The sequence below is a fragment of the Crassostrea angulata genome, chromosome 5 (genome assembly GCF_025612915.1).
Source record: "Crassostrea angulata isolate pt1a10 chromosome 5, ASM2561291v2, whole genome shotgun sequence".
Lineage (NCBI taxonomy): Eukaryota > Metazoa > Mollusca > Bivalvia > Ostreida > Ostreidae > Magallana > Magallana angulata.
The window spans coordinates 11,744,006-11,760,607 of NC_069115.1; the positions used below are offsets into that span (position 1 = coordinate 11,744,006).

At 31.9% G+C, this 16,602-nt stretch overlaps 1 protein-coding gene across 1 annotated transcript; it reads right to left on the reverse strand.

The window, feature by feature from the left end:
* Window positions 1-12,970: 12,970 nt before the first annotated feature.
* On the reverse strand, window positions 12,971-14,049 carry LOC128183202 (multiple epidermal growth factor-like domains protein 10). Its single transcript, XM_052852115.1, has 3 exons — window positions 14,011-14,049; window positions 13,640-13,801; window positions 12,971-13,438 (listed from the first exon to the last, which is right to left on the reverse strand). The coding sequence occupies exons 1-3, from the start codon at window positions 14,012-14,014 to the stop codon at window positions 13,020-13,022; spliced, it is 585 nt and encodes a 194-aa protein (XP_052708075.1). The 5' UTR covers window positions 14,015-14,049; the 3' UTR covers window positions 12,971-13,019.
* Window positions 14,050-16,602: the final 2,553 nt, after the last annotated feature.

A 16,602-nucleotide genomic window follows, 5' to 3' on the forward strand; every position in this document is an offset into this window, starting at 1 on the left:
CGAGCGCAGAAGAGAACACATATATCTTGCCAAATTGTCAACTAGATCCCATCTCACAGACTTGCCTTCCACGCCACCAAATCAAGTACATGTACTTTATAACCTACAACTTTAATATTTAATTTCACTAACAACAACCATATAACAAACTGCCTGGAATCAACAACTAGCATTAAGTTAATATGATAAAGATAGTTTTATATTGTATATAATTTAGATAAACATAATGTGTTTGCTTTAATTTCAGTTTATCAGTTATATCGTCGTACTTCTTTGGTACATGTAAATGGTAAGCTGAAGAAAATGAATATTTGCTTCTAATTTTCAACAATTTTCAACAAATACTACTAGGAACTTATACAGTATTACACTAAATATGTAAATTTTATTTCTTACTTTCTTTATTGGTTTAACGCAAAAGGTAATTGCCTCAATATTCCATGACAAAACAAGTGTAAAATAATAGGTTACATGTGTGTACATAAAAACTTCTTATTTACTTTTGAAATGAATTGAAATGATGTAGATTTTTTTTTCAGCACCAGGTATTAAATATAATGGAAAAACATGATGTTTAGATATATAGAATGTATTGAATAAAATATCAGATTATATTATATATGATACATAAACTAACGTTACACAAACAGGTGTGACTAGACATCATTGGGATGGCGATCATCTCGAATAGATCCGCTTAAATAACAATGAGATGAAACCATTTCAGAGGATTTTGCTTCGACCATAACCTATGACTTAGAAATGTCCAGTTAACATTGAAATTTAATACAAGCGCGTGTTTCTTACTTGAAGGCATTGATTTGGTTTAAATGAGCAAGATTAAGCCACTAAGATCAGAATTATGGTCTAAAACGGATTTTGAAGAAATATGCTACATTGTACATGTACGACCTTCTTATTTGACTTTAGTCAGATGGGACAAAAGGGAGAGTAAGTATATATATATATATATATATATTCTATTAACACTTAGATCCATTGTATTTTGCTTGAACTTATCACGGTTCAGAATATCAACTACTGTTATACACAGCTTTTCCCAAATTGATGACATAATAGTTGTTACAGACACCATTATAAAAAAAAGTACAGTGTATCCAGATTTCGAAAATAATTGCGACTGCTAGGTACCTGAAGCAATTTTTAGTAACAGGTACTAGGTGAAGGCGAAATAATGGGAAAAGGCGCTATACCTCTTTGTTACGAGTAACAAGAAGGTATACGATTAAACTACCTCATATTAAAATTTGATTGTATATTGCATTATTTCTAATAGGATACGAAAAATTACAGTAAAAACAACACACAACAAGTTAAGAGTGTCAATATCAGACAAAAAAGCATAGGGAATATGCATCATGTCGTCCAAATAATCTGCAAGCCTTTTAATGCAATAATCAGCTTAATTAAGCTACGTCAATCATATTATCACCAACAACAAATGCAATGATAACACCGTAGTGATAGGTGTAGGGTGATACTAGCTTATATTAACTCCACCCACTGTACCAGGTTATAAGTTAATTGCTGCACACACAAAAAAGGAAAAGGAAGTTGCTTAGTGATGCAGTGTATGTCATATGTGGATAATTCATTTCTCCCGGTTTGTTTTTTATGCGTAAATTGTCAAACTACAAAGCTTAGATCGAATCGAAAAACTGTTTATCAAGTCAGCTGAAAATGTATCGGGCTCTTTTCTTAATATATCCCATTGAGCTAAACATCGTTAAAACAACCATTTCTTGTATACGAAAGTATCGGTTATTTCGCCTTTACCCTGATTTTTTTTCTCTTCAAAATACGTTAATATCGACAATATTGATGCACTTAAAAAAGAGCAATATTTTTTTTATCAAATTTTATATTAATGAAAAACCAAATAAATCCTTATCGCTAACTAACTTTTTTCAAATAAGCTTCAAAATGTGTTCTCCTTTACATAAAGCCTATCTATATATAGTAAAATATATCTTGTTTTTTTCTATTCAACATCAAATGACTAAGTGGCTAAAAACGACGGATGTTATAAACAAATCTGAGTAACCTAGAACAATAACACTAAAATCAACTGTGTTGTTGCACATTACTTTACGCATGCATATATGTAGCTGCGTGTCTGCCCGCTCTTGCTCTCTTTAGAGAACCTTTTTAAAAAAAAAAATCCAACAAGTTTTCCTGTTAAAATGTACCAGTGTTATTACATGTTATCGCAAGTAATACGTTATGCCAACATTCTGGTATACACTTCTCAGCTATGTTAAGGAAGGTCTAAGAATTCTACCACGTGTGATTTAGAAAAATTTGCATAAGCCCCGCCCCTTATTCATGAGATTTTACGAGATATGGGTATTTCGGTAATAAACAAACATCTACCATAATGAATATGATTAATTATTGGGTTTGAATGGTTCAAGAAAGGTGTACTGAAATAAAATCATAAACTATTCTTTATATCTCGCGAAATCATGAAATTCCTAAGTCGTCTGATGACGTGTCGAGGTTGACTACGTCACACCGGCGCTTGCAGCTGTGATCAGAATAAACATGTGGACTTCAGTGATATATCTCGGAATTTAACTCGTTTACAACCAGCGTGGACAGAAATCGGCATAGGATTCAACTGAACAAGGTAGGATTTATCTGTACTTCCCCTAGATATTGTTTTATATTACCTAATATTGTTGGATGGAACGGAAACGAAGTGAAATTCCTCGGCTTCGATTTTGTTTACTTGTTTACATTTGTTTTTCATGTAATATTGTGTTCAAACATCAGTTTGGTGACTCAGTCAGGCAAAGTAATTGTTCTGCGTTTCGCTAGTTTTGATCATAGAGAGCGTTGAGGCTCATTGTAGCTTTTTACTGGTCTCATATCGCGATAATATTAGATCGCATTTCCTCCATGTTCAAAGTACACAATAAAAAGTCCATGGTCAAACACTGTATGTGCTAGCACTACAAAGATTACTGTGAGGATCTGGAATGATTATAGACAAGATTGTAATTTGTTTTATTTTATTCAGCCTTCTTTTATGAAGATCTATTTAATTTTTTTTTAAGACAAAATTAAAGTGTGTTCAAACTGAATTTCCACACATTTTAAAAAACAAACATTTGATTATGCCTGTTGTAATATCACTGAAATTGAAACCGCCATTAATATGCCCAATAATAGAGTAATGTTTCATTCTCATGTTATCTTTAACACAATAGCTTAATGCTAATTATGACACATTATTCATTTTCAGGGTTACTAAGGCAGTAGATGGTCCACTGAAAACACTTCTTGGGATGTTGATAAAAAGTAGGTACTACAAATGTATATAAATATTTCTTTTACTCACTAACTTCAACTTCATGTATAGTTTGTTGTTTTTTAATATCATATTGATGATGATACTAATGTAACCTATAATAATATTATTATAATAATTTGCATTGATATCTATTGATATGAAATTTGAAATTGATATATATTCATCATTTCAGGTAATGGTTTCATATCAACTAGACTACCTCCTATCTCTCCGTGTATTTAAGCATAATATGCATATTCAACCTTTTTTGATGGTTTGGATATCTGTTAAACTGAAGTTACCTATCAAAAAGACAGAAGAGAAGAACATGTAGTGTGCAAGAAGAATTGTCAATTTCCATAAATTACACATTATGACTGAAAAATACTAAAAATCAGAAAACACTAGTCTTGTTGAACAATTTGTCACAGAAAAGCAATCTCTATAGTATTTGTAAAGTTGATTATCAAAATAAATTCTTGATAATATTGATATATTGTTTCTTCTTGCTTTCTTTAATTAGTACAAAAATATCAATTATGATTACAAGTAAACCTGATTATACATTAATAGAACTTATTCACCAGCATAGTAACATAAATTATTATGAAACATAAATGTGTACATTACAAACTCAACACTTACACCCCCCCCCCATAAAGGCAACTGATGAAGTTATGTTTTTCATCAGTTGAACAGAACAGAAACAACATTTTAACATTATTTTAGTGAAATTCACAGCGTTAAATTATTTTAAGAATGAAAATTAAAATCATGATCTTAGTCAGTGTTGCGTTTGAATTTCACGCAAATGACGCTGAAAGTGAAGTGGGTCAGATAAAATGCAGTAGTGCAAGGGCATACACTTGATCAAATATATTGAAAATTTCCATGTCTTACCATTGTATCCCTATTATATCAAAAAGTGCTGGGAGCTGTATGAAGTCGTTACGCATTTCATATAAATAAGCGTTAATTGCGGGAAATCCCAGTAAATTGATGTTCATACACTGTTTACATTGAATTTAATAATTGTTCTTACTTGAATATTTTCAGCTCCCAGCACTTTTCGAAATTTTGAAGGTTCATTTTACAAGTTAGAAACATAAATAACTATATTTGTTTATGTTATGCCCCTGCACTTTGCATTTTTTCGTATTATTCCTGGTTCATCTATTTTTAGCAGTATCACGTGACAGGGTATTCCCAAGAGACTCAAAAATTGCTCATCCGATAACAAATTATTTAATTTGTATAATCGATAAAATATCACTTTGTTTAACAAATGTTTGGAGTAGAATACCAAGATTGTTCAAAGGCTAACATTTTATGTTATAAATATCGCTATTTTTTTATGGACGCCCTTAACATAGCTGAGTTTAATCTTTCAGCAAAATGAACATCTATTTAGCATATGTAGTCAAGGCTAACAATATCAGTAGAAAGAGTAGATGGGTATTAATTAGGTTTATCAAATATGGATAAACCCTGTTATTTCATGCAGTTAAGCATATTGTTTGGGGCAAGAACTATAACTCTAGTAATGTTAATTCAAGGGCAATAACTCCACACTTCCTGGTCTTGGAGCGTGCGGGTTAAGCTCTTCCTTTTATATTCAACTGTTCCCTGAGTCGGTCACAAAAAATCCCCTCCCACCCAAACCCATTATTTAGAATTAGGTTGCATGGTTATAATTTATTATAAATTTTCATTTAAACTACTTGTGAATAGTTGCATAGGTATTGTTTTTTGTACAATTATAAATTGTGAATAGCTTTTTCGGGTTGAGTTTTCTTTTGCAGCGTCATGGCCATGAAGAATAGAAGAAAGATGTGCTGGAAAGTGAATATGGACAAAGAATGGTTTTTCAGGTCATCTGTATTCAAGGACTCGGCGACAAAGTGCATAATTTTGATTAGAATACTGTCTCCGTGGGGCACTGTTTTTTCCAGGCTCCTCGGGTCAAGAGAGTATTTCTAATATTGTATATTACATATATATATTTGATATATGCTGCCATATTGTTTGAACGGCGCATGTCGAGTTCAATGTACATGTATGAAATCTATCTGATGTACATGTACTATATATCTGACTGATATCTATCTGATATTCATGTACTTATCTAATTTTTGCACATTTGATTAAACGGCCATGACAACTACGCCAAACAAACAAAAGTCTATTTAGTTTTGTATATACATCAGGGTAAATATCTGAATCATAATTGTCTGTTGTTTTGATATTAGTATTAGCAAGAAACATGAAAAGCATATTTATTTGGGCAAAGGTCATGAAATAACTAAAATGCGGAATGGAAAATGAAACTGAAACAGGAAAGATAAGAATTAAACGCTTCATGTATTATTGATAATCTTGCTCTCTAATTTGTAAGAGTTATCTTTCTTGCAGCATAAACCCGAATTATTTGGCATCTTCATAATAGTTACGAAAGTAATCTCGCAGCGTGTAACCAAAGAAATGTTTTCGAAGGAATGTTGTGGATGCGTAGTTTCTATAATCATAATTCAATTTTCTATAAGTAAATGGAAGTAAAAATGTTTGCTTTGTAAAAAGGCAGCCCTCCGGAACCCCTGAGTATATTTACGTTAACTTAAAGAAACAGTCAAGGTTGCTGAAGGTTTTGAGCGATCCATAAACTAGTTGGAAGTGAATCATGGAGATTTGGTTTCCCCTCCTATTGAGATAAAGCATACATAAAACGTATATAGTTACATTTTACGAAACATGACAAATTAATCTTCATTCATAACAATACCTATTAGCGTTTTCATCTTGTAAACGTACAACGTTAACTGATTTTCTTCTTCTTCCTTTTAAACGACATGAAGTAAAACTATGCATTTCTAAAAACAACATAATTATAACTTCCGTATTATCACTTAAAGAAGTGAACGGTTGTCCAAGAATTTCGGTGTAAATCATAGGCTGCTTTATTGAGAGCAGACAGTATAATTATGCAAAAGCCTTTAGCAACTTCTTACGCCGTCAACCATGTCTTTGTCAAGTTTAAAGTTTTCCTTAATCATGTCATACTAAGAATTTAATATTTTTAATTTTCCAGGAAAATGAGAATAAAATATAACGGTGGTTTTGTACGATAAAAATGTACATAATACTTAATTTTTTTTTCTCTTTATTATCATTGTGTAATAACATATCAGTACTCTTGTTGTGCCAAATTTAGTAGTAATATTTGTAAAATTGTTCAAGAAATAATAATTTGGGCACTAGACTTATAACGAGTAGATACCTTAATAATATAAAAATTGTAATTCGTATTTCATATATTGATGAATTGTCAATGAAACTTTCTTGTAAGATTTTATCTTTTTTGATTGAAAATAAGATTAAATAATTCTGTGCAAAAATATACCTAAACTAAATTTCATGTTTTATACAAGCACGCACCATGCACAATTAACACGGAAACAATAACTATCTGAAATAACTAAAGAGATATTCTGGTTTTGTTAAAACCGGTTAACCGGATACATCGTGGCAGAAGTATGCTGGCACCAATGTTTCCTCGGCCCTTTCTCTTCTTGGCTCTTTTTTCATTTTTTTCATTTCACAGAATTATATTTATGTACAAAAAGATATAAAAAGGATTTGGGTTCCGCCTTGTAGACTGGATGCGGAAAATAATATGTTTCAAGAAACAAATAAAGGCATGTGGGTTAGCTAATATTAACCAATGTAATTTGTTCCAATTTTTCTTTTCTTATATCTTTTCCAATAATGTAAGTTTGTCTGCTTTTTCTCTCTTACTGTGTACATGAAATAGTTAATGGCAACACAGGAAGAATTGACTCACTTGTCGTTGTAAGGAAAATGTAAGTTTTGAGGGGAAATCAGGTGGTCAGAAAACCTGAGCAAGGTCATATTGTATACGTTGTATAGTATACGAAAATAGTTGAAAATATACAGTGTTAATTTTAGAAATGGCTTAACAAATAAAATTAAATCTAAGAAATTACTCTAGATCGGTATCCATAATTTCTTCAGCGTATTTCAAATCTTACTATACCCAACGCAACAAGTTGCAAGGTGTATAATGCTTAATAACTTGTCCGTCCGTCAGTCCGTCATTCAGTCAGTCAGGCCTGCTTTTTTGGGGTACGTAGCTTTACATTAACTGCAGCCCGGAATTTTCTGCAACTAAGTTAAAGACCGAACATTTTTACCGGGTGGTAAATCTCAGGTGAGGGCGAGACTTAATTATTAGAGGTGTGAAAGCCTCCGGGGCTTGCAATCTACCGTGGTCGTGAACGCTGCTAATCGCTATACACAGGAGGCAAATTAATACACAGGAAATAAAGAATTAGTCAAAATTGGTCTTAGTTTAAATATCTTATTGTTCTAAAGACCATACGAAGCGATTTTATACGGAAATGGTATGTGTCGTCCGAGTTTTCTCAAAACACACGTGTGTAAAAGCACAATTGAAAAATGCAGTAAATTAATTCTGCTATAAAAGTATAACTGAGTACATTGTGTTTAGCACTTGACATTGTTTAAACAATTTAAAATAGTTTAAGAAAACCATACGATCAGTAAGAATGTGGAATTTAAAGACAGCCATTATACGTCGACAATTAATGGAGTTCGTTTTCCATGGAGTGACGTTTACATGCACCAACTTCCAACTGAGTGAATTACCAGTAAATATAGCTTTAGTAGCACATTGTACGTTTGTTGTAAAAAGAAAATTTTATATGTTTTGGAGCTGTTCATGCATTTTCGTGGAATTATTTAGCTCACACATATTCAACATAATCCAAATATAAATTGTGCGTATTTTCAATCACTGAATAATTATTTTCCATTATCAATTTTAATACTGGTAATTTTTAAAAATCAATTTTTAACCCCCCCCCCCCCTTTTAATACATGACGGAAGATATCAAATATCACGTTGTAAATTGCTAGTAAAGAGAAAACCGCGGACCTGGCAAGATCACGCTCGGACGATCACGTCAATCAAACTGGGTGTTATTGTTTCAAACTTGATTGACAAGCAGCATCATTTTGAAGTTTGTACAAATAAAAAAGGGGGCGTTTGTAAAATGTTCGGCCTTTAAAGAAAGTAGTCATCTTTCTTTAAACTTCATGAAATGATCCTCTACCTTCAAAATTAAAAGAGATAACATCAAACTACTTAATTCTGTATGTATGAATGAAAAGGTATTCACATATTTCATATGTATTAAGTTGAAGAATTTGGTAGTTGACGAATATTTACATTTTTAGCTTTTTTTTAAAATTTTGTTGTCAGACGTAAGTTCTATGTGGATACGCAGTACAATACGCCGGTTTCGAGATAGGAACTCTTCTGTTTAGGAGGCGCAAATAACATGCGAGTTGAAGCGGAGGCGGGATACATCGTCAACGTAAACAATAGCAACGCGCCGAAAAAAGCAATGTCTTTATATGTAGATTTAATGTTAAAACCGCAACTTTAATTGTTTTTAATTGAACGAGGAATGACTGTCAGTGACTATAGTGTCCATCAACTTCGGGAATTGGCTAAGAAAGGTTTGAAATTACCGTGTTCAAAGCTCCGGATGACACAAAAGAATTTCTGCGCCAGAGAAGTCGTATAATTTTTGATAGAGAGGTTTATAACATCCCCAGAACTCAATAAATTGACTGATGATTTGAGATACATTCCCGTTTTTGTCTGGCCGATTTATTTGTTTATTGATTATCAAAAGCAAACGCCAGGTGGTCTCCTGCACGTCTAAAAAATTACAAGTCCGAACGCGGTTACACATTGTATCAGTCTAATCACATTCACTCTGTGAAGTGTCATGAGTTATCCCACAACTACATCTATTATGTAAAATCACTGTGTATTTATTTAGAGAAACCTCACAATCAGCTGATACAGGACTGGTGCCTGCTAAATTGTATTGATGGTAGTTGTACATCTGCTGGCTGTGATTGCACTGGGTAATTTGTGTTCAATTTTATAATTATGAATAATTCTCCACACAATCATAATAACCACTGATACTACAGAAGAAAGTGAACTTGGTGTTCAAGAACATGATAACAATTTCTTACTGCCACAATTTAATGACTGCTTAATTCACATGCACTACATACATGTACATGGCAGCAAGTAATTATTTAACGAGGCCGAGTACAGAACGAGTACGCACGCTTTCGCGCATCGTTTAATTTGTATTGTGACGCCATCTTTTTGCCTTGTTGACGCCATGGCGTGATAGTTTAAACTGCAAATATTCAGACTGATATCAAACTGATATCATTCATGGTATGTTTGCACTGCTGTATCCTGGACGTTCATATCAGTGGAACCTGGTGATGTACCAGCAACATAAACATGATCGAGGAAGGGAGGATTTGTAACACATTCCACTTTCTTTACATGCTTAACACTTGAAAAAATAAAATTATAATGAGATTAAATAAAGTGATACAGCAGGTTGTAATTAATGCATGGAAACACTATTTCTAATTCGTACAAAGTCGAAGCTTAAATTTAGAGTTGAATAAATACATCAAAAGTTAGATATAAAAATATGAAGTTTTTTCATACTCATTTTTATTGCAATTTAAAAAATTAAACAACAGTTGAAATATGTATGATAACAAGCTAGAAAACATGTTTTTGATTGATAAGTAATTACCCTCAGATCTATCATGACTGGTGTTGATTTCCTCAGCAACATAGGGGATGTTGTCTTCTTCATAATGATTAAGAGGTATGCCACTATTGTTATCTGTTGAAGTTTCCTCCTCATCAATGATATCATATGGCATCTGGATACAGTTGCTGGTTTTCCTGTTGAATCAAATTCATTTTAGAAAAGGGCTAGCTAGGATTTTAACAATCAAGAGTTAATAAATAATAGTGTTAAACATGTTTCACAGTAACAAGCAGAGAAAATCCAAAACATTTGACGTAAAACCAGCTGAATATATACTCATCATACTCTATAGAGAAACACTGAGCTTTAAAGAAATCATAAACTTTTATAGATAAAAAGAAAGAACTTGTCGTCTGCTCATTAAGTTTGACAATATTCAACAGTCCATATTGAATTATTACGAGTTATTCATTTCAGATATACCTAGTATAATACATTTTCTTGAAATTGTTGCATGGAAATATAAAACATATTATTGTATATTTGTTTGGCACTCAAGACTTCTTCCGTCTGATGAGCCTTATCTACTGGTTTTTCTCCTTTGGTCCGACTTTTTAGGCAAAGAATAAAATGTAACATCTTTCATGTGTGGATATTTATTCGAATCTTGTAGTTTTTTTGTTGAAGATGTGCATTCTGGAACGCGGCAATGATAAACCGGCATAGTTGTCAATATAAGCAAAATTAATCTGCCCCACCTTCCGGTTTACTCCGAGACAAAATTTACCTCCGCGCGCGAAGAGCTACGCCAAGGAAGACTATCTCAAAACAGCCGTAACACCCTTCAATAAATAGACACAACACATATTTAAATGTTGAATAATGATAATCCAATCATTAACAAAGAATAATGCACATATTTTAAAAGGGATGGGTGGTAAATGTATAGGTAAAATGACATATATATGTATCTCCTTCTGTCCATCTGTTACGTGAAAAGTACTTTCTAATCCATCAACCGGGAATCAAACTTTACATTTGTAGTTCCTGTACATAAAAGGGTTTGTTGTCATGATTTTAATCTAAGGTTATTTAATGTTTTATTCATGTGTTGAAAAAAATGGGCGAAACAACACTTAAAGTTTACAAGCTAATCTTTAAAAAAAAATAGGAAGCTAGCGAAAAATAGTTATTAGTAATCCTTTTTTTTAAACATGTACATTTATCCATGAATACATTTAGTCTGTTATCCTTGTTTTAAACTAACAAAATCATGACAATATATTGCAATAAAGCAAAATCAAAAGTATGTTTTTGCAAAATTCGTGTTTTCAGGGCAATGATAGTATGCCAGTGTACATTTAGTTCACACACTTATGTTTAAGACATTTGATGAGGAAACACGTGTGCAGCGGTGTACATAAATTGTATGACGTCATATATACTAACTTATCTTTTTATAGAACTTTGCATGGTTTCTACATTGTAAATTTGCAAAAATTAGTTTTTGAATACCACGATCCCTCGTAACAAATAAATTTGTACCTAAAAATATACAAAGGCGCCACCCCCCCCCCCCCCCATTTTTTTTTTATTTTGAAGGCTTTTGTCAACTTTGTGTCTATATTGTAAGTATGTTTAACTAAGTCTGTTTTAAATATTTGAATATATGAACTCATAATTTTAGATAAATACAAATAAACATAAAGTGACATTAGCGAATTTATAAAGGACAGAGAGGTTTATCTCAATCTAATTAGAATTAGACTTGTAATTCCGCTCCTCTACGATACGCTATACAATAGCGTATCGTAGAGGAGCGGAATTACAAGTCTCATTTTAATTATATTGGATTTATCTATAACTTTATTAATACATAATATTATATAACTAAGGCACGGGTATAAAAAGAAATTGTATATAGGTAGGTATGAGATCTTTGGAAATCAACAAGGTTTATAATTTAAAAATAAAGGTGCCCTAGAAAAATGATAATTTTTGGGTATTTATACATTTGGCGATTTGAATGTGACTAAAAACACCGTGTAAAACAGTTTTTAAAACGTAACACCTAATAGCCTGCATACTGAGCATTAAGAAAAAAATCTTAACGATTCCTTAGCACTTACAGATAGCTCGACATTGGTTGCTAATTGATTTGAGTGGGGTTAACACGGTCTTTTAGAGCTTAAGCTTTGGTCTCAATTAACACCTCATGCACATGTTTTACTTGGCGGTTAAGTCGAGTAAGTCAGCTTTAAAGGTCTGCATGACAAACAATTTATTGATATGTTTAGCCATCGAATAAACTTAAAATGAAAACTCGTTAAAATAATGATTATCAATATGATTCTAATAAATCTGTTGTTGAAACAATTTTGATTCGTAGATTCTTATCTAGGAAGCTTCTTCTGTTGCAATTTATTAATATCAAAAAAATAAACAAACAAATACAAATAATTGAATATTTATTTTTGTTTTATTCAATGACCACTGAAAATATAACAAACTGTTTTAAAACAAAGAAAAGAAGAGCATTTATCAAAAATATATTCATGTTGAATACTTCCGATAAACCATTCGTGAAAGTGAATATTTTGGGTGAAATGACATTAAAACGTCGAGGAAAAATATGATCACTCTCCCTTAAAATAAAAAAAATAAAATAATCTCATAATATCTATTTCCTTATGATCCTACAATTTTACATATTGCACTGTATGATAAAACAAATTTCAAAAACTAATATTTTGGAAAGTTATGTAGGATAGCGTTGTCAGTATAGCATACACTGAACCGTTCTGAAAATTGACATAAAAGAGAGAAAAATGTAAGCTTTTGTTAATTTTAAGTAGATGTTCTAAAATAAAGGGAGGAAAAAAGTTATCCGAGTGACTTAAGTGACCTAAAAAATTTACAAGTGTACGATACAGCCACACATTTAAGGAGTGACTAAGATGACTTAACCCCCCCCCCCCCCAAAAAAAAAAAAAAAAAAAACCCCACAAAACGAAACAAAAAACATAAACAAAGCAAAATAAAACAAAAAAGCTGAGTTAATATTAAACATCCAGAGATAATTTTACTAATGAGTAGCTTCTTTGTAATATCATATCATTGTGTCTTGGTTTATTGCTAGATGAAGAAGAAACAGGTTGGTTATGTGATTCTTTACAGTGTAGGGCATCAAACGTTTTGCAGTCACCGCTTCTTTTACTCAAGTATAGTTCATTTTCACAGAATGAATTGTTTTTGCATTGTGCATAGTAAACTGTAACATCAGTTGTCTTATTATCATTATCTTTCGGCCCCTGGTCTTTTCCTTTTTGTGCAGATGTTGACTTTCTGATCACGTTTATGATGACTATGAGTAGCACAATGGCAATCGCAGTGCCTACACCAAAGAAAATATACTTCAAGCTGACACTAGTTCCCTGAATATAATTTTGAGAAACAGTGGATATGTCTCTGTATTCAAGCACTGAAATAAAAGCACAGCCAATTTAAATAATCAGTGTGTCATAAAACAGATAAAGAAGTGTTAATACATGAAAATTTATCTGTTGTCGTTTTAAACTCTTTCATATTTTACATCTTAATAAAAGTTTCTTTTGGTATACCAATTTTCATTACTTTATCTTTTCATGTTCTGTTCTTCTTAATTTACTTTTTATATCATTACCTGAACTCTTTGATTCTGTTGTTTTTTCGAAGTCACTTAAGCAGCCATTGACATGATGACAGTCTAAACATTCTGTAATACATTTGCTGCCACATTTAAGACCATAATATCCTGAAGGACAGGTAGTGTTGCAAAATTTGCCATAATAGCCTGGTTGACAACCTAAAAAATACACAATTCTGTGGCATTAACGCATTATGGTACTTGTTAATTATTTCAAACTTTTCTTATCTTAATTAAGTTAAGCAATTAGGAAAATCAAATTCGAATGCATTCATTATATTTTCAAAGAAAATGTGTATATCTGAACTAAACATAATTAACATAAACATAACATAACTAAAATGCTGAAAAATAATTGCATATCATACCCATTGCATTTGGTTTTTTCCTATGTTTTTCAATTTGCGTCTGATGTGTGATAAGGATGTAAATATATCTTTTTTTAAATACTGGTTTATAATCCTAAGGAAGTCATTATTTTTCTATTTTGGTGTGTTTTCATGACAGACTATGAAATATAAAATGATTTAAGATGTAAACAATTCTTTTTAAATCATTCCTTGAAAATCAAAAATAATGATGCTTCATCTGTTTTTATATGAAATATTACGTAAAGATTCGATAACCATAGTTTTCAATTTTAAAACCGTTTTACCGGTTGTAAACGTTGGTATACGATTGATAATTAAGTTTTATCCATGGTAAGTTTTCTGTCGGTTAGTGAATGTTAAGAAAAGATTTCGCTGATATATATACACTCTAGATTTACATCTGTTAATTATGGTTACATTCGTCTACCATAATAAAGAGTTCTTAATCATAGTTTTACATATCGTGTTACTATATTTATCAGATAAACTTTTGAGGTCGCAAATGATCATTTTAGTGTTAATTATAGTTTATGTACATGTACACTTCCATATTATAGATGATCGCTTTAACTATGGTTTACAGATTTGATATAGATTAACGTCGTTAACGATTGCTTGCAGTTCGTAAATTATACCTAACAGTCAATAAAGGAAGTGTATCAACTTTGAACTATGTTTAGCTCATTGTTTGGGAATTTGGCGTCCCGTGCTTATGGTACATCTAGTTTTATAGTTATATGTTTTGTTGTGTTTCATTTTAAAGTACCTTTCTAAAGGTTAGCTACATGTATTGTCAAGTAACTATAACACTTGTCAGCAACAAAAACAATAATTTTTACCTCTTTATATTTGATCAGTCTGTTTCTTTACGACATATTTGTTGAATGGCTTTTGATGTCAAAGCAAAAAGTAGATAATAAAAGCATCATTTTTCGTACGCATATTCAACAATGAATAATTTTATATCAAATGCACATAAAATAAGGAACCATAATTATGTGTGTCAGTGAACGCACTTATCAACTGATTGGGATTGCCGTTTTTTGTGGGTTTTTTTCACAAAGGGGCTGAAACATGCTGCACGTTAATTCATTAAATGTCCCTATTTTATATTACACCATGACTATTATAATTTTTCCTCATTCTGAGTAGCGGTGCACGATTTTTAAAAAAAGTAAGATAAATCGCAGCTGTTTTTGCATCTATTGTGCGACCATAAGACTGTTGCTCAAAGTGTTTTATGTAATCTTGCAACGTTTTACCATCGTTGCAATATTTATCGGTTTCAGTTCACTTGCTTTGTCACTAAAAGATACTGAATACAGGGTTATTTTCGCCCAAAAATCATTCGTTTCTACATACCGTTTGGCATCTTATTAAATTCGGCCCTGGCCAATAATATTCTGGTAAAAGAGAGATAATATTAGACATTGGAATTCGTTAAGCATTAATCAGCCTATTGACAAAAAAAAAGCGAAATGAACGAATATAAATCGGTTGAATGCCCTTTATAAAGTATACACTATATAAGCATTTATGTTTTAGGCCACAATGTACCTTAATTTTGGCTCTTCTTAAGCTTTACCTTCTCTTGCATTCAATTATTTCTATTGAAGAGCATCAGAATCGGGCGGTTTATAGCGGCATACCCCCTTTTACTCGTACTATCATTAATACAATGGAACGCATGTTCGGACGATCGCCGCGCATCCTATCGTATTGGCGGACGTTCAATCGTCCGATTACTTGTCTTTGTTGCGATCGTATCGCAATGTCTTTAGTTACAACACTCGCGTTCATTGTACAACAATCGCATATTGACGCAAGATATATCGCTAGTTTCAATGCGTTTACATCGCACAACGGTCGCTTTGACGCAGGTAGGTGAATGCAACTACGTGTTAAATGACTTTTGATATTATGATCAATTTAAAAATCATTTATTTTTATGAAAACAGTGCTGAATAATAATACCAAGTGAACGTGTTCACCATGATATTATCTTTCTACTTTGGAATAGACTCGATCTTTGAAGCTGTCGTGCCATGGTATCACGTGACAGTTAAAAATAGATAACTTTTTTACCTTAACAAAAAATCCAAAACGTGTAACACTATCCAGAAATTCATTTGTATGTATTATACAATAATTCGATCAGCAATTAGTTCATCTTTATTAGTTTTACTGCTAGAATCCTATTGTTAATCGCATAAAAAAAATATTGTCATTATTTATCAGAAACCCTCTAGATACATAATCAATTTCATTGGAAATACTACGTACTTCTTTTTTATTTACAGCAACGAAGCAGCACCTTTCAAGTAATTTAGGTCATATGCTTTTGATAATTGCCTAATTCAACTTTCATTATATTCGGGGTAGTGTTACACTTTTACCTTTATTGTACACACTGACAAAGAAAAGGTCGGTCAGGCCACATAAAGTCGATCTGTTTACCTTATAACACACGCTAATAAAACAAAATAGCCATGCCCCTATTATCCTGATTATATCCAAACTGACATTCATCTAAATCTTGTATATCAGTATTAAATAATTTAAATCTCAGCATTGTTTATACTGCTCTCC